This window comes from Molossus molossus, unplaced genomic scaffold (genome assembly GCF_014108415.1).
Source record: "Molossus molossus isolate mMolMol1 unplaced genomic scaffold, mMolMol1.p scaffold_m16_p_3, whole genome shotgun sequence".
In the NCBI taxonomy this organism is placed as follows: domain Eukaryota; kingdom Metazoa; phylum Chordata; class Mammalia; order Chiroptera; family Molossidae; genus Molossus; species Molossus molossus.
The window spans coordinates 121,780,795-121,803,967 of record NW_023425366.1 but is presented as its reverse complement, the minus strand read 5'-3'; the positions used below and the strand labels follow the sequence as shown (position 1 = coordinate 121,803,967).

Sequence of the window (23,173 nt, the reverse complement as noted above, 5' to 3'; positions counted from 1 at the left end):
AAAGAACCCTAGAACCCACCTTGAGGGCTTTGTTTTAAGGCCCAGTGACCAGAGGGCTCTGTCTAGAGGCTTTTGCATATACACAGTTCTGTATTCTATCTCACAACATACAGAAAAATAAATTCCAACTAGATCAGATGGTCAGCTGCTAAGAATGAAATTATTAAAATGTTAAAAAGGAAACTTAGAATATAGACCTGGAACACCATGAAGGAAAAGTTACTTATTTGACTACATTTTCTTTTTCTTATTTTTAATTTTATTTTAAATATGGAAGGCTTCACAAATTTGCGTGTCATCCTTGCACAAGGACCATGCTAATCTTCCCTGTATCGTTCCAATTTTAGTATATGTGTTGCCGAAGTGAGCACTCTTTTTATTTTTTAAAATATGTTTTTATTGATTTTTTTTTTTTTTTTTTGAGAGAGAGAGGAAGAGAGAGAGAGACAGAAACATCTATATGAGAGAGAAACGTCAATCGGCTGCTTCCCACCAGGGATCGAGCTTGAAACCCAGGCATGTGATCTGACCTGGAATCAAACAAGGACCTCTCAGTTCATGGGGTGACTCTCAATCCACTGAGCCACACCAGCCAGGCTATTTGACTACATTTTTAAAAATGTTATGTAACCATAAAAGTATGAAAGGTGTGGCTTAGTTGGTTAGAACATCGTCCGGTGCACGGAAAGTTCTCGGGTTCAATTCCTGGTCGAGGTACATACCCAGGTTGTGGGTCTGATCCCTGGTGGTACTGGAGGCAACCAATCAGTGTTTCTCTCACATCGATGTTTCTCTTTCTCTCCCTCTCCCATACTTTCTCTCTAGACCAGTGGTTCTCAACCTTCCTAATGCCGTGACCCTTTAATACAGTTCCTCATGTTGTGGTGACCCCCAACCATAAAATTATTTTCATTGCTACTTCATAACTGTAATTTTGCTACTGTTATGTCTTAGGTGACCCCTGTGAAAGGGTCGTTCAACCCCCAATGAAAAACATATCCTCGCCCTGGCCGGTTTGGCTTAGCGGTTGGAACGCTGGCCTTCGGACCAGAGAGTCCCGGGTTTGGTTCCCGCTAGGGGCACGTACCAAAAAAAGAAAAAGAAAAAAAGAAAATCATGTCCTTAGGTGAATATTTTAAAAAGTATGAAAGTAAGAAGCAAGATAAACGTAATCAGTAGACAAATGGGAGAAAATAGGTGCTATGTATATGATATAGGATTAACATACTTAAGATAGAAAAGAAATTTACACATTGAAAAATGACCCAAAAGAATTTCCTCCAACATTTGATGAACAAACTTCAATTTCTGAATCTTTATTTTACCAAAAGAAAGGTTTTCTTAAAAAAAAAAATTGTAACTATTTTATTGATTTTTTTGTTGTTGTTCCTTTGGTGATCACTTACCCCACAAGGCTGGCAGACTGGTGCCATATCTGGGACGCCAACAAACGGGCTCACACTGTTTACCCTGCCCTGATGATTTCCTGAGGCCCTGCTCCACCCAAATTTCTGGTCAATCCAAGCTGTTCCCAATGGCTTTACCATAGGAATGGCCTGTTTTGGATCATGCTTTGGGTTTTCCTAAAATCCTATACCTCTTGCTAAGTGGCCCCAGGCCCAACACTAGCAGCAGCTGTACCTAATACATAGCTTGGCCTTGCCTGGGCACCTCCAAGCCCAGCACAAGAAGTAGCCATCTGCAGATCACTTTATAGCGTATGCCTGGTGGCCCCGGGTAGAACACACACTGTGGCTGACTTTGGCCTGCACCTCCCAGGAGACCCCAGAGCCAGCACAACCAGTGGATGGCTTCAGACCACATCGAAGCACCATCATCCAACCACTTCCATAAGCAACACTCTCAAAGGGTGGACTCAGTAGGTACCAGAGCCTTGCTGAAGTAAGTCTGGCTCTGTGCGGTGGGCCTAAGGTGGTCAGAGGTTGGTGATCAGTGTTCACAGCCAGTCCTTGAAACTGATCAGCTGGAGTATATGCCTTCCATTGATGTGCCAACGGCAATCAAGACTCAATTACAACAGAGGGATGTACCTGGAGTGCTCAGCTGGGGTGATCATGGAGGCTGTGCTGCTGGACCCTACAGGACACCTACTATATAGTAGGCCACTCTGCTAAGTCTAGGAGATGTAGCAACTCTACTTAATACATAGAAACAAACACAGGGAGGCAGCCAAAATGAGGAGACAAAGAACATGTTCCAAGTGAGAGAACAGAACAAAACTCCACAAAAAGAATTAAACATGATGAAGAGAAGCAATCTACCAGATGCAGAATTCCAAACACTGGTTATAAGGATGCTCTAGCAACTTAGTGAGGACCTCAAGAGCATGAAAAAGGACCAGTCAGAAATGAAGGATGAACTAACTGAACTAAAGAATAATTTACAGGGAATCAATAGTAGAGTAGGTAAAACTGATAATCAAGCCATCAATTTGGAATATAAGGAAGCACAACACACCCAATCAGAACAGCAAAAAGAAAAAAAAAAGTTTTTTTTAATGAGAATAGTGTAAGGAGCCTCTGGGACAATTTCAAGTGTACCAACATTCGCATCATAGGGGTGCCAAAAGGAGAAGAGAGAGATCAAGAAATTGAAAACCTATATGAAAAAATGGCAGTGGCCCTGGTCGGTTGGGTTCAGTGGTTGGAGCATTGGCCTGTGGACCAGAGAGTGCCAGGTTTGGTTCCTGCTAGGGGTACATATCCCCCCCCAAAAAAGATTTGCCCTGGCTGGTTTGGCTCAGCGGTTAGAGCATTGGCCTGCAGTCCAGAAAGACCCGGGTTTGGTTCCCACTAAGGGCACATACCTCGATTGCAGTTTGTTCCCGGCCCTGGTTGGTCGTGTGGGTGGCAACCACTCGATGTGTCTCTCTCACATCGATATTTCTCTCTCTCTTTTCCTCCCTGTCTCCCTCCTGCTCTATCTGAAGCTAAATGCAAAAATGTCCTAGGGGGAGGATAAAAAAAAGAAACTTTGCTGGCCAGAAGGGAGTGGCAAGGAATATTCAAAGTGATGAATATCATTTTGTTTCTCCCTCACATTGATCTCTCTCTCAAAGAGAGGAATTAAGGACAACCAAGATTACAACCAAGATTACAGCCACTCAATGTGTCCTTTCACATGGATGTTTCTCTCTCTCTCTCTCTCTCTCTCTCTCTCTCTCTCTCTCTTCCTCTCTCTCCCTCCCACTCTATCTGAACAAAAAATGGAAAAATGTCCACGGGTGAGGATAAAAAAAAAAATGGCAGTAAACTTCCCTAGCTTGGTGAAGGAAACAGACATACAAATTCAGGAAGCACAGAGAGTTCCAAACCCAAAGAGGCCCACACCAAGACACATCATAATTAAAATGCAAAAGGTTAAAGACAAAAAGAGAATCTTTTTATTTTATTTTTTTTCTTTATTGATTTTATTGTTTTGTTGTTGTTGTTGTTGTTTTGGTGGTACATGCCCCTAGTGGGAACCCGGGACTCTCTGGCCTGCAGGCCGATGCTCAACTGCTGAGCCAAACTGGCCAGGGCTCTTTATTGATTTTAGAGAGAGAGGAAGGGAGAAGGAGAGAGAGCTAGAAACATCAATGAGAGAGAACATTGATTGACCGCCTCCTCATGCTCCCACACTGGGGATTTGACCCACAACATGGGCATGTGCCCTGACCAGGAATCGAACTGGTGACCTCTTGGTGCATGAGTCGATGCTCAACCACTGAGACACACAGGCTGGGTGACAAAGAGAGAATTTTAAAAGCAGCAAGAGAAAAGCAGTGAGTTACCTACAAGGGAGCTTCCATAAGACTGTCAAGCTGATTCATCAAAAGAAACTTTGCACCCCGGCCGGTTTGGCTCAGCGATTAGAGCGTCGGTCCGCAGACCAGAGTCCTGGGTTTGGTTCCCGCTGAGGACACGTACCTTGGTTGTGGTTTGTCCCCAGCCCTAGTTGGGGTCGTGTGGGTGGCAACCACTCGATGTGTCTCTCTCACATCGATATTTCTCTCTCTCTCTTCCTCCCTGTCTCCCTCCTGCTCTATCTGAAGCTAAATGCAAAAATGTCCTAGGGGGAGGATAAAAAAAAGAAACTTTGCTGGCCAGAAGGGAGTGGCAAGGACTATTCAAAGTGATGAATATCATTTTGTTTCTCCCTCACATTGATCTCTCTCTCAAAGAGAGAAATTAAGGACCTACAACCAAGATTACTCTATCCTGCAAAGCTATCATTTAGAATAGATGGGCATATAAAGAGCTTCCCATGCCCTGGCCGGTTTGGCTCAGCGGTTAGAGCGTCGGCCTGCGGTCCGGAGAGACCCGGGTTCGGTTCCCGCTAAGGGCACGTACCTTGGTTGCAGTTTGTCCCCGGCCCTGGTTGGGTCGTGTGGGTGGCAACCACTCGATGTGTCCCTTTCACGTCGATGTTTCTCTCTCTCTCTCTCCCTCTCACTCTATCTGAACAAAATATCGAAAAATGTCCTCGGGTGAGGATAAAAAAAAAAAAAAAAAAAAAAAAAAAAGAGCTTCCCAGACAAGAAAAAGCTAAGGGAGTTCATCACCACCAAACCAATATGATATGAAATGTTGAAGGGTCTTCTTGAAGAAGAAGATAAAAAATATGAACAATAAAATGGCAATAAATACATATCTATCAACAACATGAACAAGCAGAACAGAAACAGACTCATAGATACAGAGAACTTTTAGTTGGTTGTCAGGTGGAAGGGATTGGGGGGGAGGGTGAGTGAAAAAGGTGAAGGGATTAAGAAGTACAAATTGGTTGTTAGACTGAAGAACCTCAAAGGGAAAGGGAGTGGCGCAGGAAGAAATAAACCAAAGAACTTATGTGCATATATGCATAACAAATGGACACAGAAAATAGTGTGGGGAAGGTGGGAGGGGGCTGGGAGTTGGGAGGAGAGGGTCAATGGGGTGAAAAAGGGGAGACATCTGTAATACTTTCAACAATAAAGATAAAACATTTTTTTTTTAATCCTCACCCAAGGACATTTTTCTATTTATCTTCAGATAGAGTGGGAAGGAGAGAAAGGGAGAAAGCGAGAACATCGACATGGGAGGGACACATTGACTGGTTGCCTCCCCCACAACCCCAGCTGGGGCCTGGGACAAACTGCAACCGAAGTACATGCCCTTGTCCGGAATCAAACCCGAGACTCGTTGGTCTGTGGGTTGATGCTCTACTGCTGAGACAAACCGGCCAGGGCAAGATACAATTGTTTTTTTCTTTATTTTGGTATGTGCCTCTAGCGGGAACCAAACCCGAGACTCTCTGGTCTGCAGGCTGACGCTCCAACCGCTGAGCCAAACCGGCCAGGGCTCTTTTTAAAAATGTAACTTGCGCCCTGGCCGGTTTGGCTCAGCGGTTGGAGCGTCAGCCTGCGGTACAGAGAGACCCGGGGTTCAGTTCCCGCTAAGGGCACGTACCTCGGTTGCAGTTTGTCCCCGGCCCTGGCCCTGGTTGGTCGTGAGGGTGGGAGCCACTCGATGTGTCCCTTCACATCGATGTTTCTCTCTCTCTCTCTTCCTCTCTCTCCCTCCCGCTCTATCTGAACAACAACAACAAAAAAGTAACTTGCTGGACCCTACATGACACCTACTTTATAGTAGGCCACTCTACTAAGTCTAGGAGATGTAGCAACTCTACCACAGCAGTTGGTCGGCCTGCGGACCAGAGAGTCCCAGGTTCGGTTCCCACTAGGGGCACGTACCAAAAAAATAAAAATAATAAAAATAAAAAGAGAGAAAAGATTAAAAACAGCCAGAAAAAAATGACATTTAAGGGAACAACAATGTGCATGACTTCTGACTTCTCATTAGAAACCACAGAGGTTAGAAAGCAGTAGAATATCATCTTTTTTTTTTTTTTTTATCCTCACCCTAGGATATGTTTATTGTTTTTGTTGTTGTTAATCCTCACCTGAGAATATTTTCCCACTGATTTTCAGATAGAGTGGAAAGAAGGGAGAGAGAGAGAGAAAGAACATCAATGTGAGAGATGCATCAACTGGTTGCCTCTCGTACAACCTCAACCAGGGCAGGGGATCAAACCTGCATCCCAGGTAGGTGCCCTTGACTGGTCCGAGGGCTGATGCTTTAACCTTTAAGTCAAACCTACCAGGGCTGTTTATCGACTTTCTTTTTCTTTATTGAGTTTTAGAGACAGAGGAAGGGAGAGAGTGAAACATCGATGAAAGAGAACATCAGTTGGTCACCACCTGCATGCCTCCCATTGGGGATTTGGCCCACAACCTGGGCATGTTGCCCTGACTGGGAATCAAACCGGTGACCTCTTGGTGCATGGGTTGATGCTCAACCACTGAGCCCCACCGGCCGGGCTGTTCATTGACTTTTTTTTTTTATCCTCACCCTAGGACACTTTTGCATTTATCCTCAGATAAAGCGAGAGGGAGAGAGTGAGGAAGAGAGAGAGAGAGAAACATCAATGTGAGAGAGACACATCGACTGGTTGCCACCCACACAACCCCAAGGCCAGGGACAAACTGCAACCGAGGTATGTGCCCTCAGCAGGAGCCAAACCAGGGTCTCTCTGGTCCGCGGGCCAACGCTCTAACTGCTGTTTATTGACTTTTTAAAAAACATTTTAAGCCCTCCCTGGCCAGTTTGGCTCAGCGGTTAGAGCGTTGGCCTGTGGTCCAGAGAGACCCGGGTTCGGTTCCCACTAAAGGCGCGTACCTCGGTTGCAGTTTGTCCCCGGCCCTGGTTGGATCGTGTAGGTGGCAACCAGTTGATGTGTCCCTTTCACATCGACGTTTTTCTCTCTCTTTCTTTCTCTCTCCCTCCCCCTCTATCTGAACAAAAATGAAAAAATGTCCTCGAGTGAGGATAAAACAAAACAAACAAAACAAAACAAAAAAAACATTTTAAGCCCTGAGCCAAATTGGAGCATTGGTCTGTGGAGAGTCCTGGGTTCGGTTCCTGCTAGGGGCACGTACCAAAAACAAAAATGTATTTTAAAAATTGATTTTAGAGAGAGGAAATGAATGAGAGAGAGGTGGAGAGAAACATCAATCTGTTGCCTCCCATACACATCTGGACAGGGAATCAAACCTGCCTCTTGTCGGTGCATGGGACTGTGCTCCAACCAACTGAGCCACACTTGCTAGGACTCCATACACACATACACACACACATATACATACATATATATATATATATATATATATATAGAGAGAGAGAGAGAGAGAGAGAGAGAGAGGAAGTGAGAGAGAAATCAATGTGAGAGGGAAACATCAATTGGTTGCCACCATGCCCAAACTGAGGTTTATCCTGCAACCTAGGTATGTGCCCTGATGGGGAATTGAACTGGCAACCTTTATGGTACATAGGACACTCCAACCAACTGAGCCACATGGCCAGGGCTGGAATGTCATCTTTAAAATGCTGCAATAAAGAAAAACTCCTGTCAATCCACAATTCTATATCCAGTAAAGAATGAAGACAAAGCCCTGGTAGGTGTGGTTTGGTTGGTGTTGTTTGTGCACCTTGTGCACTGGAAGGTTGCAGTTTCCATTCATGGTCAGGATACATACCTAGGTTTCTGGTTCCATCCCTAGTTGAAGGGCATTGCGTAGGCAACTGCTTGATGTATCTCACATTGATGTTTCTCTTTCTCTCCCTTCTTCCCTCTCTATTAAAAAAAAAAATTAGTAAAGAAAGAAAACCAAGGTGATGCCCGCCAATCTGAATGACAAAAAATGCTAACAAGATATATCTTATATTGTCTTAACACTGAGACACACATTAATAATAATAATAATAGTAATAATGGTAGGAGAAAACTTTTGGAGATGATGGATATGTATATAGCATATATTGTCATGATGTTTTCACTTTATGCACTTACCTCCAAACTCACCAAGTTGTACACATTTAATATATGAAGCTTCTTGTCTGTCACTATTTAACGACTGCGTTGGTATGAGGACGAATATAATCCATGCGGAGTTCATATTATTATTTTTTTTCTTCTGATTTTAACAGAAATTCACATATTTTTCCATGGCCTTGCAAATGAACAGTCGGGGTGGGTTTGGGGCGGGGTCAGTCATGGAAAGGGGCGGGTTTGGATGGGAGGAGGCCAATATCTCCCTCCGTTTGTCCACCCTGTCCTCTCTGCTCCCCTCCATCGCTCCCTCTGCCCCTCCTCTCTTTCTCCTCCATCCCTCTGCCCCTCCTTCCCCTCTCCCTCCCTCTCTCCGCCCCTCCTCCCTTTCTTCCCTCCCTGCAGGCCTTCGAGTCCCGCGCGCTCCTGCAGCGTGTCGCCAGCGCCGGGCGCCATGAGCGGCCTCCTAAGGCTCTCCTTACTGAGGGAGCTGTTGTGCGGCTCGCTGGCCGGGGTCCCCAGCCTGCTCGTGCGCCCCAGCTCGGGTGAGTGGGGGGAGGGGACCGGCGGGAGGCGCCTCCCAGCCTTCGCTGGCGCGTGGGAAGACTGGGCAGCCCTGGGGCGGGGGCCAGGCCAGACCCCGCAGCCCGTCCGACCCGCCGCGCGGGTGTCCGCGAAGGGGCAGGCTGGAGCGGCGCGCTCTTGAGGTTGCTGCCGGGGCAGGGCCGGGCCCCTCCCTCTACCGCTCATTGCCCTCCAACACCCCACTCCTGCCGCCCACCTCCCCAGGTTGCCTCGGGTCGGCAGAGGGACCCCCGGGCACTCTGGAGCAGGAGGAAGACAGAGACCTAGTGGCCACATTGGGTGGTGATGGTGTCCCTGCGGAGCTGGGGCTCCTGTGGGGGAAATTATTCTCAGTAGATGAAAACTCCTCCCAGGGAGCCGCTGTCCTTGGGGTTTCTCCAGGCCCTAGTTCCTCCTGGCCCGTACCTGTTTGGGGCCCTGGGGCCCATATCTGTAACAGATCCTCCACCCCAGCTAAGAGCAAGATGACAAAGTGTTCCAAACGCTGGGAAGAGCGGACTGCCGTCTTTCAAAGCCAGGCTAGACAGTGGGCCCCTAGGCACTGGCTTTGGGGGGACCAAACAAGCCAAGGGGCTTCCCCAAGTGGGCCTTATTCAGCCCTGAAGGGAAAGGGTGACCCACAGCACAGTTTTGGTTAATTTTGCTCCTGGGGTTTGGAATGGTAGCTGCAGATGCCCCCAGGGATGTTGCCTGGCCCTAACCCTTCTCTCATTTCTCCACGGGTTCTGTCTCTGAAGGACTTTGCAGGACATCCAGGGTCTGGGCTCTTCTCAAAAGAGAAGACCCGGTATCCAATGCTGAGGGTTTACATAACTCTAGACGTGGCTTGGGGCTGTAGGAGGAGGATGCAGCCTCCTGTCTTCTTGGCTGTGTTGGGGCAGGGCTCAGTGCTCTCATTGGGTCTGGAAGCTGCCCACCTAGAAACCCCACAGCAGCAGAGTTCCTGCTTGGCTAATAAGGTGTAAGAGAAGTCCTCCAGGTTTCCTCACCTGCAGACAGGAACCCCTCTACCTTCCTCCTTAGTCTCCAGGTCCCTTTTGTCCTGGTGTCCATGGCCTACCTGGTGCACTTGTCCCTGGTTCTCTGCTATTCCTTCACCTCAGACCCAGAGGATGGACTCTGTGTCCCTGGTGATGTGGCAAGTGGGGATTCAGACAATGTCTGTGCTATCATCCCCCAAGTACAGGAATTAAAACTGAGGCCAAGAGTCATGCTTTCTTTTTAAAAAAAAATTTTTTTCCTTTATTGATTTTTAGAGAGAGAGGAAGGGAGAGGGAAAGAGATAGAAACATAGATGAGAGAGAATATCAATTGGCTGCCTTCAGCATGCCACCCACTGGGGATTTGGTCCACAACCCCGGGCATGTGCCCTGACTGGGAATTGAACCAGCGACCTCTTGGTGCATGGGTCCATGCTCAACCACTGAGCCACACTGACCAGGTGAGTCATGCTTTCTTTCCAGTGAGGCATCTCCGTGTCTCCAGCTCTCTAAGATGCCATCTCAGGGGAGACCAGCTCCATCATGGACAGCTTCTGCTACTGCCTGGGAGGAGCCATGGCCCCTCCAATAGGTTGGAAGCCCCCAGGAACCCAGAACCCTGGTTGTCCCTGAAAAGCAACACCATGCTGGGCAGTTCCTGGCTGTGGGCACCACACTTCTCCCCCCCAGGGCTGCTCTGGTGGAGGTAGACACTAGTCCACGTGACATGTGGGTCCTGTCAGGAGAACACAGGTCAGGGGACAAAAAAGGTGAGGCAGCATCCCTGAACCCTACTCTTCTAAAGGAGGGCCCTCCTGGACCCGGGAGCGGACCCTGGTGGCTGTGAAACCAGATGGGGTGCAGCGGCGGCTTGTTGGGGATGTGATCCGGCGTTTTGAGAGGAGGGGCTTCAAGCTGGTGGGGATGAAGATGCTTCAGGTACCAGGGCTCTCTGCCTGTGGGTGTCCCTCAGGGCACTAGGGGGAGGACTTCTCATGGACCTCAGGAGCTCAGCCCTTCATATCAACCCTGATTCAGGAGGAGTGTCCTGTTGGAAGTAGAAAGGGAGGGATGGAGAGGTGGTATCTGTTCTGCACTTACCGTGGTTGGCATACCAGCTCATGAAGGTGTTATCTGCAAAGTCATTGCCCCAGTGCCTAGTGGGGTTCCTTTTCCAGGGGCTCCTCTCACTCCTTCCCCCAACGCCACTCAGGCGCCAGAGAGCATCCTTGCTGAGCACTACCACGACCTTCGAAGGAAGCCCTTCTACCCAGCCCTCATCAGCTACATGAGCTCTGGCCCTGTAGTGGCCATGGTATGGCCTGGTGGAAGGGGTGGAGGGCCCTGGAGTAAGCCCAGAGCTGCTGAGCCCTTGGTGATCCCCACTTCTCCCGACCTTTATCTCTGTGCTGCAGGTCTGGGAAGGCCCCAATGTGGTCTGCACCTCAAGGGCCATGATAGGACACACTGACTCAGCTGAGGCTGCCCCTGGCACCATTCGAGGAGACTTCAGTTTCCACATCAGCAGGTACAGGGGCCCTGGCCCACGCAGACATGCAGACATAAGCTCGTTGTTTTGCTGGGGGAAAGTAAAGCCAGAAGAGACTTTTGATGTGGGACATCACACCTATTGTTTGCTAGTCTCAGGGAGATAAAGCATTCCCTATGTGTTACCTGTATACTCTGCCATCATTGTCTGATATCTGACTCAATTTGCCAGATACCCTGAGGGTGGACTCCCAAGTAACAGTCTGGGCTGGTCCACGAGGTTGTGGGTAAGAGGCTGAGGTCAGGCTGGAACCCAGTTTTCTAGCTCCCCTATTTTTCCTTTCCCTTCTGCATCATCACCCAGCTTGCTCCTCTGAACAGTAGGGAATCAGCAGACACCCAAGGTGCATGTTGAAGCCTGTGCCTTACTTCTGTTACCTATTAACCTGGCACAGGAACGTCATCCACGCCAGTGACTCTGTGGAGGGGGCCCAGAGGGAGATCCAGCTGTGGTTCCAGAGCAATGAGCTGGTGGACTGGACAGATGAAGGCCACTGCAGCAGCCTGTACCCAGCCTGAGCCTCAGGTTGCCCTCGGCGGCTCCAGCATCCACCCAGGACCAAATACCTCTGTCGACAAGAACTTGAGTCCAACCCTGTGCTCTGTCCATCTGTTCCAGACCAACTCCCTGTTCACATTCTGCCTCAGCCCGGAGCAGTTGAGCCAACTTTATGTGCCTTTTGGTATCCTAACCAAGCAAGAAATTGGACCTAATCCTTTCTGTACCAAAATGCCAGACCACCTTTGGGGTGTCTCCAGAAGTGGGTAGTTGAACCTCCCCTCCCCAAAGGGGAGACATTAAAATTTATTGTGCTGTGCATGGGGGTGGAGCACTCATTATGGCGTCTAAGTACTAATGAGACCTTTATACAAGGTTGTAAGAAGTTTGAGAGTAAAGATGAAGTTTACCATCTCATATACCACTAGCAGATCTATAACTGTTGAATGTGTGACTCAGGCAGAGGTCCAGAGACCTCCAGTCTGAAATTTGTAGGAATCCAAGCTGGACCCTGAAGCTGGTGCTGTACCAGCCTCCACTCAGTCTGATTCTGCTGAAGGAGGAGTTTCCTACCTTGGGCAGGACTGGAGGGTGGCAGGAAGGGGTAGCTGGAGAGGTAGTGGCTGAGACTACCCTCAGGGCAGAAAGCCTGGTGTCCACTTTTTGTCATGTTGACACTACATCTCACCCCTCATCCCTAGTCTCCAGGTGTCCCTACTCACTTGTGGCAGGTATTGGACACTGCACATCATTACACTTGCTAAGGCTGACTTGGTCTTCGATTTTTTTTTTTTGCACCTTCTTGATGATGCCCTGGTCCTTGCCATGACATTTAGCACTCTCCAAATGGGTCGTTTTGGGGACTGGCACTGGGCTGGACAAGTGAGGCAAAGGCCTTTCTCATTTTCTATGGCTTTCCTGGGCTGGAGTCTCCTTTCCTCCTCCTATTCTTTCTGATATTTATGTAACAGGAGGGATGTCTGGGAGGTGAGGACATTTAAATGCTGAGCACCTCCCAACCGGGCATTTTTTAAAAAAATTTTTTCGAGAGTGGAAGGGAGATAGAGAAACATCGATGTTGAGAGAGACATCAGTTGATTGCCTCCTACACAGCCCTGGTCATGGCCATGGAAACCTGCAATGCAGGCACATGCCCTTGACCGGAATAGAACCTGAGACCCTTCAGTCTGTGGGCTGATGCTCTGGCCACTGAGTCAAACTGGCCAGGGCTGGGTTTTTTGTTGTTGATCTTCACCAGATATTTTTCCATTGATTTTGTTTTTTTTTAAATCCTCACCCGAGGATATTTTTCCATTTTTTTGTCCAGACAGAGTGGGAGGGAAAGAGAGAGAAACACTGATGCGAAAGGGGCACATCGAGTGGCTGCCACCTGCATGACCAACCAGGGCTGGGGACAAACTGCAACCGAGGTACATGCCCCCAGCAGGAACCGAACTCGGGTCTCTCTGGACTGGAGGACAACGCTCTAACCACTTAGCAACCGGCCCTGGCTATTTTTCCAATGATTTTTAGATGGAGTGGGAGGGAGAGAGAGAGAGAAACATTGATGTGAGAGAGACACATTGATCGGTTGCCTCCCACACCAAACCTGCAATCCAGGTACATGCCCTTGACTAGGAACCGAACCTGCAACCCTTTGGTCCATAGGCAGACACTCTAACTGCTGAGTTAAACTTGTCAGGTTTTATTTTTTATTTTTATTTATTTATTTTTAAATAAATATATATTTTTCTTAATTGATTTGAGAGAGGGAGAGGGAAAGGGAGAGAGATAGAAACATTGATTAGAGAGAACAATTGGCCGCCTTCCTGCATGACCCCCACTTGGGGGCCCACAACCTGGGTATGTGCCCTGATCAGGAATCGAACTGGTGACCTCTTCTTTTTTTTTTTATAAAAATATATTTGAACCAAATAGGATATACCTGGAAGCAAGATCGCAACAGACTGAGTTAAGTGCTTCCATGTTATTTTTATAGTGGGGTAAAAAAGAACCCAAACTTAGCCCTGGCCAGTTTGGCTCAGCGGTTGAGCGTTAGCCTGCAGACCAGAGAGTCCCGGGTTCGGTTCCCACTACGGGCAGGTGCTCCCAACCCCCCCCCAAAAAAACCCAAACTTAATCTAAAACCCAAAAAGAACCCACTCCTCCCACAGCAGCGAGACTTGCCTTGGGAATGCTGGCTGCCCCCTTTGTGGAGCTGCTGGGGTCCAACTGTCCTCGGCCACCACCTCCACCCCTAGGCTCCTGGGGTAGAACAGGGCCGGGATACTTACCTGTGGGATGTAGGATGTGAGGGCCATACAACTCAGCGTCTCATTGTTTCAAGTGAGTCTTGACTCTTTGAGCCCTCAGGGTGGAGCCCTCCTTACTTTCACAGAAACACCCTGATTACCCTTAGTAGTGTCTTTCCAGTCCTACCTGCCAGGTTTCTCAGCTGAGCCTTCAGGGCAGGGAACAGACCCAAGCTTCTAGGACCCCACTCTCCCTCCCCACTTCAGCTGAGGCATCCTACAGAGGAGCAGTCCTCCCTTGTGGCTGTCACTGACCACCCCCACAACCCCAAACCAAGACTGAGACCCTCACTGATTGCCCCCCAGCAGCCCAGGACCAGCAGACACTTTGCATCAATTATTTTTTTCTTATTGGTTTTTTTTTGTGTGTGGTACGTGCCCCGCCCCTAGCGGGAACCGAACCCGGGACTCTCTGGTCTACAGGCCGACGCTCAACCGCTGAGCCAAACTGGCCAGGGCTCTTTATTGATCTTAGAAGAAGGGAGAGAGAGAAACATGGATGAAAGAGAACATGGATTGGCCGCCTCCTGCATGCCCCCCACTGGGGATCAGGCCCACAACCTGGGCATGTGCCCTGACTGGGAATCGCACTGGTGACCCTCTAGGTGCCTGGGTTGAAGCTCAACCACTTAGCCACACTGGCTAGGCTGCATCAATTCTTGCTTAAGGCTCATTACCATTGTGAGCCTTATGTACCACAGAGGTTGTAGATGAGGAGACAGAGGCCCAGTGATCAGGGCACCTGGCCAGCAGGACCAGGTTCCTAGTGACTCTTGCTCAGGTGATTTCAGGGCCCGCCAGGCTCTGGGGCAGCTGCTCTAGACACCTCTGGGACCTGCTGGGGTGGATTCCCAGGCTCCCACCATCTCAGGGCTCAGAGGGCAGAGTCAGCTACACGATGTGTGGGCTGGCGGCTGGTCCTGCGTGCCCAGGGCCTTACTGAGGCATGGGGCCCCATGGTGAAGCCAGAGCCTGCTTCTCACCTGTCTCGGCCCTTGCTGAGGAGAATCCCAGAGAAACCTGGCTCAGAGGGACAGGTACTTCATTGGAACTGGCAATCTCCTGGTGCATGGGTTGGTGCTTAACCACGGAGCCACACTGGCTGGACCAGGTTTTAAATTCACAGCTGGGCCAGCCTGATCTTAACTGAGTGTCTGCTGTCTCCAACCACAGTACTGACACCCAATCTTGTGGAAAGGACTTAGTCTTATGGACAGTTTGGAGGCCCACTCACCTGGCCTCAGCCACAGAAATCCGCCTGCAGCACTGCACTTGCGCTAGCTGGTTCTGGGACAGACCAGCCAGCTCCAGTCTCAGCAGGCCTGTGGCCACAGTGTCCTGGAAGAAGCCAGCAGGCATCTGTGGGTGGGGCTAGCGGGGTGGGCGGAGGTTCTGGGAGGAGCGAGGTCCGCCGTGGGAGGCGTGGCGGCGGTAGGCGGGGCGCCCGTACTCCTGGACTCCAGTGGTGCTCAGAGGTGACGTTGCGGAGCGCCGCTTGTAGCAGAAACTGGTGCTCTAATACGAAGCAGGTCCTTGCTGTCCTCGCAGCCGCAAGTCTGTACCGAGCGCCATGACCCAGCCGCCGCCCGATGTCAGTGAGGACGACTGTCTTCCTGAGTACCAACATCTCTTTTGCCCCGACCTGCTCCGGTGAGGGCCTAGTCCGGGCCTGCCTTCAGGACTTCATGGGTAGCGGGGTCAGGAACGGGGCCCAGGCCCGGAGGCGCCTGGGGAGCGGGACCTGGGGTTTGGACGTCCTAATGCCCCAGTACTTGGATCTTTGCCCTGTTGAGAGAACGTTTGGGGCGTCCTAATGCCCCAGTACTTGGATCTTTGCCCTGTTGAGAGAACGTTCTGTTTGTTTTGGCCACTGCTGGTGGGTATTGCTAATAGTAATCCTGGGAGAGTGGGAGTGAGGGGCAGGCGGAGGACGGCTTTGTGTTTTGAAAATATTATTCACTTGATTGACAACTTTATGAATAGGCTAAAATTGGATTTCCCAAAGACCCAGAAACCTAGGACTGCAGGTTTTAGTGATTTATTTTATTATTATTTTTATAATGTGTTATTTATTTATATTAAAATTTTTTTTTCTTTATTGATTTTAGAGAGAGGAAGGAGAGGGAGAGAGAGATAGAAACATCGATGAGAGAGGACATCAATTGGCGGCCTCCTGCATGCCCCCCACTGGAGATTTGGCCCACAACCTGGGCATATGCCCTGACCTGGAATGGAACCTTCCACCTCTTGGTGCATAGGTCAATGCTCAACCACTGAACCACACCAACTGGGCTTTTATTATTTTTTAAAAAATATTTTAATTGATTTTTAGAGAGAGAGGAAGGGAGAAGGAGAGAAAGAGAAATATCAATGAGAGAGATACATCAATTGGTCTCCTCCTGCATGCCCTGCACTGGGGATCAAGTCCACAACCCTGGCATGTACCTTGGCTGGGAAGAACCTTCAACTTCTTGGTGCATGGGCCAATGCTCAACCACTGAGCCACACCAGCTGAGCTAGTATTATATTTTCTTAACAAAAATCATGCATGTTGTCAACAGTCTAAATTTGATAGAAGTGCCCAGTTCAAAGGGTCAAAGTCCCCAGAGCCACAGCCTTCCCCCAGTTAACAGGGGTATCTCTAAAGAACCTCGTGTTTTCTTTCCCCAGGGACAAAGTTGCCTTCATCACAGGTGGTGGGTCTGGGATCGGCTTCCGGATTGCGGAGATTTTCATGCGGTGAGCACTGTTCTGTTTGCTCTGTGCCTGTCACCCCACCCTCCACCCCCATGAGTGACTCTCACACCTCCCTGCTGGATCCTGGGATTCCTGGGCAAGATGCTGGTGGGTGTGGGAACCCCTCTAGGCAATGAGCCATTGAAAGGGGTTAAGTGCTGTCTTAGGGGAGGCAGGACTCCAGGGTCCCCTCCTAGAGGTTAGTGGACACTGTGTGGCTCTGGTCACAGCACCCTCATTTATACAAAGAGGGTTGAGGTAACTATTGCAGAACCTCCTGGGGCCTCACTCAGCCAGGCTCATGGAGGCCCCAGTTGTATGCAGAACAGTGTCTTTTTTTTTTTTAATCCTCACCTGAGGACATTCTTTGATATTTTGTTCAGATAGAGTGGGAGGGAGAGAGAGACAGAGAAACATTGACGTGAAAGGGACACATCAAGTGGTCGCCACCCACATGACCCAACCAGGGCCGGGGACAAACTGCAACCAAGGTACGTGCCCTTAGTGGGAACTGAACCCGGGTCTCTCCGGACCGCAGAGCAGTGTCTTTTGAGACACAAATTCTGTGGCCTCCAGCCTAGGTCAGCAACTTGTCACCCCCACCTGGGAGAGGCCCAGTGTTAGGCTGGAATTGGGAGAGGGAACCTCTTGATATCCTAGGGTCCCTCCCCAGTTTCTCCTGGATCCCTGTTTTTTGTACCAGAGAGGTAAGTCCCTCTGGACAAGATTTTGGGATTCATTCATTCTAGGTGAACTTGTTTTTCCAGTTGGTGGCTTTGGGCATGTTGCTTCTCTGAGTAGAGTGTGGCTAGCTGGTCAGGGTCATTTTGAGGACACTGTAGGTTGAACCTGTTTAGCAGCTAATAGCTGCTATTGTTACTATCACAACTGTGAGGCTGAGTTTGACAGGTGGTCTGGCAGGGCAGGTCCCCTGACCTTAGAATGGGCTCTCTGTCCTTCTCTACAACATCACAGGGAAAGAGGGCAGGGGTATGTGGGGCTATGCCAGAGGGATTCTGCAGGCCCCATGCAGATGCCTGGGCCCCCATTTGATGCTTACAGCTGCTTTGGTGTTGAGCACATGGTGTTTGGAGCAGGGACCATATTCTGGTGCCAAGAAGCTAGCCCAGAAACCCTGGGGGTGGGACTGATGGCACCTACCTGCAGTCCCACCACAGTGGCTCAGCCCTTCTCAGACCCCTGTGTCCTCTGCCAGCTGAACCTTCAGCCCTGGGCTGGTACTTCAGCCTGAGAGACACTTAGGGGAAGGGGACTCTGCTTAGAGCTCTGGGCAGGAGCCCACCTGGGTGTGTCCCTTGCAACTTTCCACCCTCACTTCTGCCCTCTGGCTTTGCAGGCATGGCTGCCACACGGTCATCGCCAGCAGAAGCCTTCCAAGAGTGTCGATGGTAAGGGGGTCTCTCCTGTGCCCACCCCATCCATGGGTGGCTGTGGAGACCCAGAGCCTGGACCTGGAGGGTCCTGAGACCTAGAGGATGTTGACACCAAAAGCTGCTCCTCTTCCAAATATCAAGCTTCAGTGGAAGTTGCCTCCCAGGGATACCCCAGGCTTGTTTAAATGTTTTTTATTTATTTATTCTTTTATTAATTTTAGAGAGAGAGGAAGTGAGAGGGAGAGAGAGATAGAAACATTGATGAGAGAGAACATCGATTGACTGCCTCCTGCATGCTCCCCACTGGGGAACAGGCCCACAACCTGGGCATGTGTCCTGGCCAGGAATGGAACCAGCGACCTCTTGGTGTATGGGTTGATGCTCAACCACTGAGCCACACTGGCCGGACTAAAAAATCTAATTATTGGGTCCTGTGAGTGGCCCTCGTGCTGAGTGGTACCAACACCAAGAGAGATCTCTGAGCTCACCTGAGTTATAATAACAATCCACATATCTCACCCACCCCGGAGGAGAGTCTCACCACTACCATAATGGGTCTCTGGGCAGGGACTGGAAGACAGTTAGAGCTGCTGTTGACCCATGACCAGTGGCCTGGAAAGTGATGTGGAGGGAGGAACCTAGGGCGGGTAGTAGGGGAGAGAATGTTGAATTTCTTAGAAATGTCCACCAGGGAATTGCTGCCTGCCAGCTGCATCTCCCAAGAGTGGAGTACAGCAACATCCCTGGCTTCTCAGCAGAACCTGGACACATCCTCCTCAGATTCTGATGGGCTGGTCCCTCTAGGCCGAGGCCACTCAGCCTCTGCCCACCTCTTCTCTCTCTTCTGTCTCGCTTCTAGGCTGCCAGAAAGCTGGCTGCTGCCACTGGCCAGCGGTGCCTCCCTTTATCTATGGATGTCCGAGCTCCCCCAGCCATCAAGGCTGCCGTGGACCAGGCACTGAAGGAGTTTGGGAAAATCGACATTCTCATAAACTGTGAGTCACTGTTGACCTAGGCCAGAGGTTTTCTGATGAGTCAGCAATACCAGATCTTCCTTCTTAGAGGTCCCAGAACTTCTATCCCAGGCTCCAGGCCACTGTCTTGGCCCAACTCTGTTCCTTCAAAGTCACTGCAGTATGAACTTGGCTGAATTAGAGTCAGAGGCACTCTCAGGCCTCCTTCCCTGTCCAGCTTGGACCATCCTGAGTCAATGTGCTCTAACTGCCCAGGGCTCCAACAACATCCATATCTTCTTCCATCTCGCAGGTGCTGCTGGAAACTTCCTGTGCCCGGCCAGCACATTGTCCTTCAATGCCTTCAAGGCTGTGATGGACATCGATACCTTGGGCACATTCAATGTGTCTCACGTGCTCTATGAGAAGTTCTTCCGGGTGAGTGTTCTCTGGCTGGGGCCTCCCCTTTTCTGGCAATCTGCTCACTGACAACACCATCCCTCCGTCCCTGCCATATGTTGTAGGATCATGGAGGAGTAATCGTGAACATCACTGCAACCCTGGGTACCCGGGGACAGGTGCTCCAAATGCACGCAGGCTCTGCCAAAGCGGCTGTGGGTATGGCACCTCATCTGGTCTGCTCTCCTGAGTTCCTTAGGGTCCCTCTCCTGCCTGTCCCTGGAAGCCAGCAGTGTCTGAGTGGGTAGTCGAGAGGGCTAGCCCTGGCCCTGAGTCCCCACTTCAACCCAGGCAACCCCAGAAGGCAGAGAAGCCCTGCATTCTCCCTCATACCTGCCTGCCTTCCATGCAGATGCAATGACCCGGCACTTGGCTGTGGAGTGGGGTCCCCAGAACATTCGAGTCAACAGCCTTGCCCCTGGTCCTATCAGTGGCACGGAGGGGTTCCGGCGATTAGGTAAGGCTCTCAGGAAGCCCAGGCCCCTTGGATGCTCCCCTAGGTACAGACTCCACAGCACCTCCATAGGCTCCTCTCCCATCCAGTTGGGAAAAGCCTGGGACAAGCCTGGGACAAGCCTGGGACAAGTGCCGAGTCTTCATGCTCCCTGGGGCTGGCAGAGTTTGTTCTGAAATCAGATTGGAGCCATTTGTGGTTAGCACACAGCTGCACTGGACTAAGGGTCAACCAGACTTGGGCAGCTGCTCCCTTGAGGTAGAGGCCACAGGGCTACTAGCTTTGATGTGTGAGTCAGAAACAAAGTGGGGCTTCCATTGAAGCTTCCAGAACCTTGGCAGGGTGTACATCAAAAAGCCCTATGTTGGCCCTGGCCAGTTTGGCTCAGCGGTTAGAGCGTCGGCCTGCGGTCCGGAGAGACCCGGGTTCGGTTCCCGCTAAGGGCACGTACTTCGGTTGCAGTTTGTCCCCGGCCCTGGTTGGTCGTGCGGGTGGCAGCCACTCGATGTGTCCCTTCACGTCAATGTTTCTCTCTCTCTCTCTCCCTTCCTCTCTTTCCCTCCCACTCTATCTGTACAAAAAATGGAAAAATATCCTCGGGTGAGGATAAAAAAAAAAAAAAGCCCTATGTTGGTTCTTTGGCAGTGTTACTTGGGACCTGGCCTGTTCCTGCTTCACCTGGATGATGTTAACAGTGCCCTCAACATTCTCGGATGTGGTTTAGGGAAAGCTGGTCAGGGGAGTGTGGAGGGCTTTGGGATCCTGGGGCTCACAGGCGTTGACCTTCCAGGTGGTCTCCGGGCCAGCAAGGTCCTTGTCAGCCCCCTGCAGAGGCTGGGGAACAAGACGGAGATCGCCCACAGTGTACTCTACCTGGCCAGCCCTTTGGCATCCTACGTGACAGGGGCCTTGCTGGTGGTTGACGGTGGGACATGGCTGACGTACCCTAATGACATCAAGTTGCTGTCGGATTTTGCATCTGCTAAGCTCTAGGTGAGGTGCCTCTCCTACCTTCTGGGGGGGGGGTCACTTGTGTCCATGGCCCCTTTCCCAAAACTCCTACCCGGTGAGCTTTTGGTCACTATCTGGGCCCTAATGTGTTTTCCCTCCATTCCTTGGGCATATTTCTAGGCGTGTTCTTAGGCACATTTGGGCTTCTACTACCCCAGCAGACCAGGCCATATGTAGTACAAAGCTGGGGAGGGGTGGTGCTGGGAGGGGGCCCAGGCCAATGGAGCTATATCCCCGATCTCAGGGCCCCCAGTAAACCAGAGTGGGCCTGGCTTGCCTGGAAGACAGGAACCCTCTCTCTTTGGGAGCTCCCCTGGGTGACCCTCTCTGAAGGCCTGAGGTTTGTCTGAACGCACAGGAGGGTGCCATTGCTCTCTGCCTTCCCTTCCCCATGCCCCACCATCCCAGTGGTGTGGCTGGCCCATGAGGTTCACTCATCCTGGTTGTCTGAGCAGCAGCTTCCTCTGAGGAAGGGTGAGGCCCTGCTCTTGCGTCTGAACTCCTCTGCCCTCTGTACCTCCCTGGGTCCCCAGCACAGGGTGGTGGTGGAATGTTCTAGGATTTCTGGCTGTTTCCTGTCTCATCTGAGGGGGTGGGTATGGTGAAGGGATAGCCCAGAAGTCCACAGTTCAGTACACTGTGAAGCCAGGCTTGGAATGTGCTTCTGCAGTGAGGCCCCCCAGCCCGCACTGTCCTCCCTGGAGACGGGTTTGTTGGCACAGGTGATATTTAAAAGCCCCTCTTCTGAGGCCCTCTGTAGTTTGGTTGCCATCAGACATGTTCTGAGTGCCTGTGGGTGACCAGGCAGCTGGAGGTGGGGTGTGGGGGCAGCCCGGGCTGGTAAACCAGTCGCTGCAGTGAGAAGCACTCATCTAGGGGAGCTCTGGAGGAGGGCAGAAGGGGACTGCTGCTGTCTGCCTCCCAGGGAGTACACAAGACTTGGCTACCCAATGTCCTCTCCCAGCCACTTGTGGATGCTGCCTAGGTGGCAGATATGGCCCTGGTGCCCTTCAGATCTCTATGAACTTGGTGTTTGTTGGCATTTCTGACAGGAGCTGGACAGCTGAGGCAAAGAAGTTATTCTGAAGGGGAGGCTGGTTTGCAACCCACTCTTGGATTCCTGAGACCTGCTTCTCACACAGCTGAGAACACCAACCACCCCAGCAGAGCAGCTGAAGAGAAACTGACCCCTCCTCTGGGAACTGTGTTGTATCCAGCTTCCCCTCCCATGGTCCCATCTCCTGTGCATGGGTGAGGGTGACCAAGCAGTGAGGCCAGCCTGCTGACCTGTCCACACCACACAGATGTCTGCCAGGGGGTGGTTGGCATTCCAGAACTCCTTTGCGAGTGGGGATGTGGACCAGTTACTGGGGTATGGCCTTCACCTCCTGTCCTAAGGTTAGGGGCTATCCTTACCTGCCTAGTCCCAGCCTGGGCTGGCCTCCTGCCTGTGTCCAGTGGATGCCCCAATGTTTGATGTCCTCAAAGATGTAGGTCAGCCCTCTGGCTAGGCACACACGGTTCCACCCATCCTTGTTCGTGCCACCCATTTGTATAAACACAGATCCTAGAGCTTTGCCAGAAAATGCATTTCCTTAAAGAATAATTGTTTTACTGTAAAAACATCTATTCATTGGACTTCACAAAAATTTTTAGAAGGAAAAAGAAAATACTTGGAAAGAATCACTGGTGACCTGGTTGTTTAGAGGTAGGGGATTTGTTTTCTTCCTGTCTTTTTCCTGTGAAGAGTTTAGAAAATGCTTCCTACCTAATGCTTGAAGACCCTGCAAAGTCCGTTTGCTCTTGGTTAGTTCCCGCTGCCATTAGAGTATTGAATGTGAACCCTCTGCCCCAGAGGATCTCCCTCACTTGTACCTTGTTCAAGTCCCTTCATTTTATGAAAAGAGACCACCTCACCCCCACAGGTGCAAGGGAGTGGTGGGGAAACCCCAGGACCATCCCAGCTGGGAGGCCACCTGGCAGAGGGAACACCTTTTGCTATTTAAAGCTGCTCCTCCACTGCCACCACCACCATTTATTTATTTATTTAAAAATTGTTTTTCTTTATTGATTTTAAAGAGAAGGAAGGGAGAGGGAGAGAGAGATAGAAACATCGATGACAGAGGACATCGATTGCACCACCTCCTGCATGCCCCCCACTGGGGATTGGGCCCACAACCTGGGCATGTGCCCTGACCGGGAATTGAACCGGTGACCTCTTGGTGCATGGGTTGATGCTCAACCACAGCCCCACCAGCCGGGCTGCCACCATCATTTTAAAAAAAAAATAAGGTCCTTCTTGTTGGGGAGACCAGAATTTGGTGGCATCAGGTTCATAAGCAAGGCAGAATGGGTCCTTATGATTCAGCTGCG

General features: G+C 50.5%; 2 protein-coding genes and 1 non-coding gene across 5 annotated transcripts; 2 read left to right on the top strand and 1 right to left on the bottom strand.

The window, feature by feature from the left end:
• Positions 1-264: 264 nt before the first annotated feature.
• On the bottom strand, positions 265-371 carry LOC118642955. Its single transcript, XR_004961864.1, has one exon. It is a non-coding gene; the product is annotated as a U6 spliceosomal RNA (small nuclear RNA).
• Positions 372-8,263: 7,892 nt separating this feature from the next.
• Positions 8,264-11,830, top strand: NME4 (NME/NM23 nucleoside diphosphate kinase 4). 3 transcript variants are annotated; one of them, XM_036279939.1, is made up of 5 exons: positions 8,273-8,414; positions 10,240-10,373; positions 10,648-10,749; positions 10,850-10,962; positions 11,378-11,828. In XM_036279939.1, the coding sequence occupies exons 1-5, from the start codon at positions 8,324-8,326 to the stop codon at positions 11,499-11,501; spliced, it is 564 nt and encodes a 187-aa protein (XP_036135832.1). In that variant the 5' UTR covers positions 8,273-8,323; the 3' UTR covers positions 11,502-11,828. The 3 variants fall into 3 exon arrangements, with proteins under 3 accessions (XP_036135834.1, XP_036135832.1, XP_036135833.1); XM_036279940.1 differs by lacking the exon at positions 8,273-8,414 and adding an exon at positions 10,005-10,026 and having other exon boundaries at positions 11,378-11,824; XM_036279941.1 differs by lacking the exon at positions 10,648-10,749 and having other exon boundaries at positions 8,264-8,414; positions 11,378-11,830.
• A 3,432-nt stretch (positions 11,831-15,262) lies between these two features.
• On the top strand, positions 15,263-22,486 carry DECR2 (2,4-dienoyl-CoA reductase 2). The gene is made up of 9 exons (XM_036279938.1): positions 15,263-15,443; positions 16,464-16,532; positions 17,887-17,938; positions 18,783-18,918; positions 19,190-19,314; positions 19,401-19,494; positions 19,688-19,792; positions 20,580-20,782; positions 21,853-22,486. Exons 1-8 carry the CDS (start codon positions 15,364-15,366, stop codon positions 20,780-20,782), a joined length of 864 nt encoding a protein of 287 aa, XP_036135831.1. The 5' UTR covers positions 15,263-15,363; the 3' UTR covers positions 21,853-22,486.
• Positions 22,487-23,173: the final 687 nt, after the last annotated feature.

Coding starts and splice junctions, on each gene's coding strand:
- DECR2 (XM_036279938.1), top strand. CDS start 15,364: ATGACCCAGCCGCCGCCCGATGTCAGTGAGGACGACTGTCTTCCTGAG. Junction 15,444..16,463: donor TTTTGCCCCGACCTGCTCCG/GTGAGGGCCTAG, acceptor TTCTTTCCCCAG/GGACAAAGTTGCCTTCATCA. Junction 19,495..19,687: donor CTCTGCCAAAGCGGCTGTGG/GTATGGCACCTC, acceptor CCTTCCATGCAG/ATGCAATGACCCGGCACTTG.
- NME4 (XM_036279939.1), top strand. CDS start 8,324: ATGAGCGGCCTCCTAAGGCTCTCCTTACTGAGGGAGCTGTTGTGCGGC. Junction 10,750..10,849: donor CTGGCCCTGTAGTGGCCATG/GTATGGCCTGGT, acceptor TCTGTGCTGCAG/GTCTGGGAAGGCCCCAATGT. Junction 10,963..11,377: donor TTCAGTTTCCACATCAGCAG/GTACAGGGGCCC, acceptor AACCTGGCACAG/GAACGTCATCCACGCCAGTG.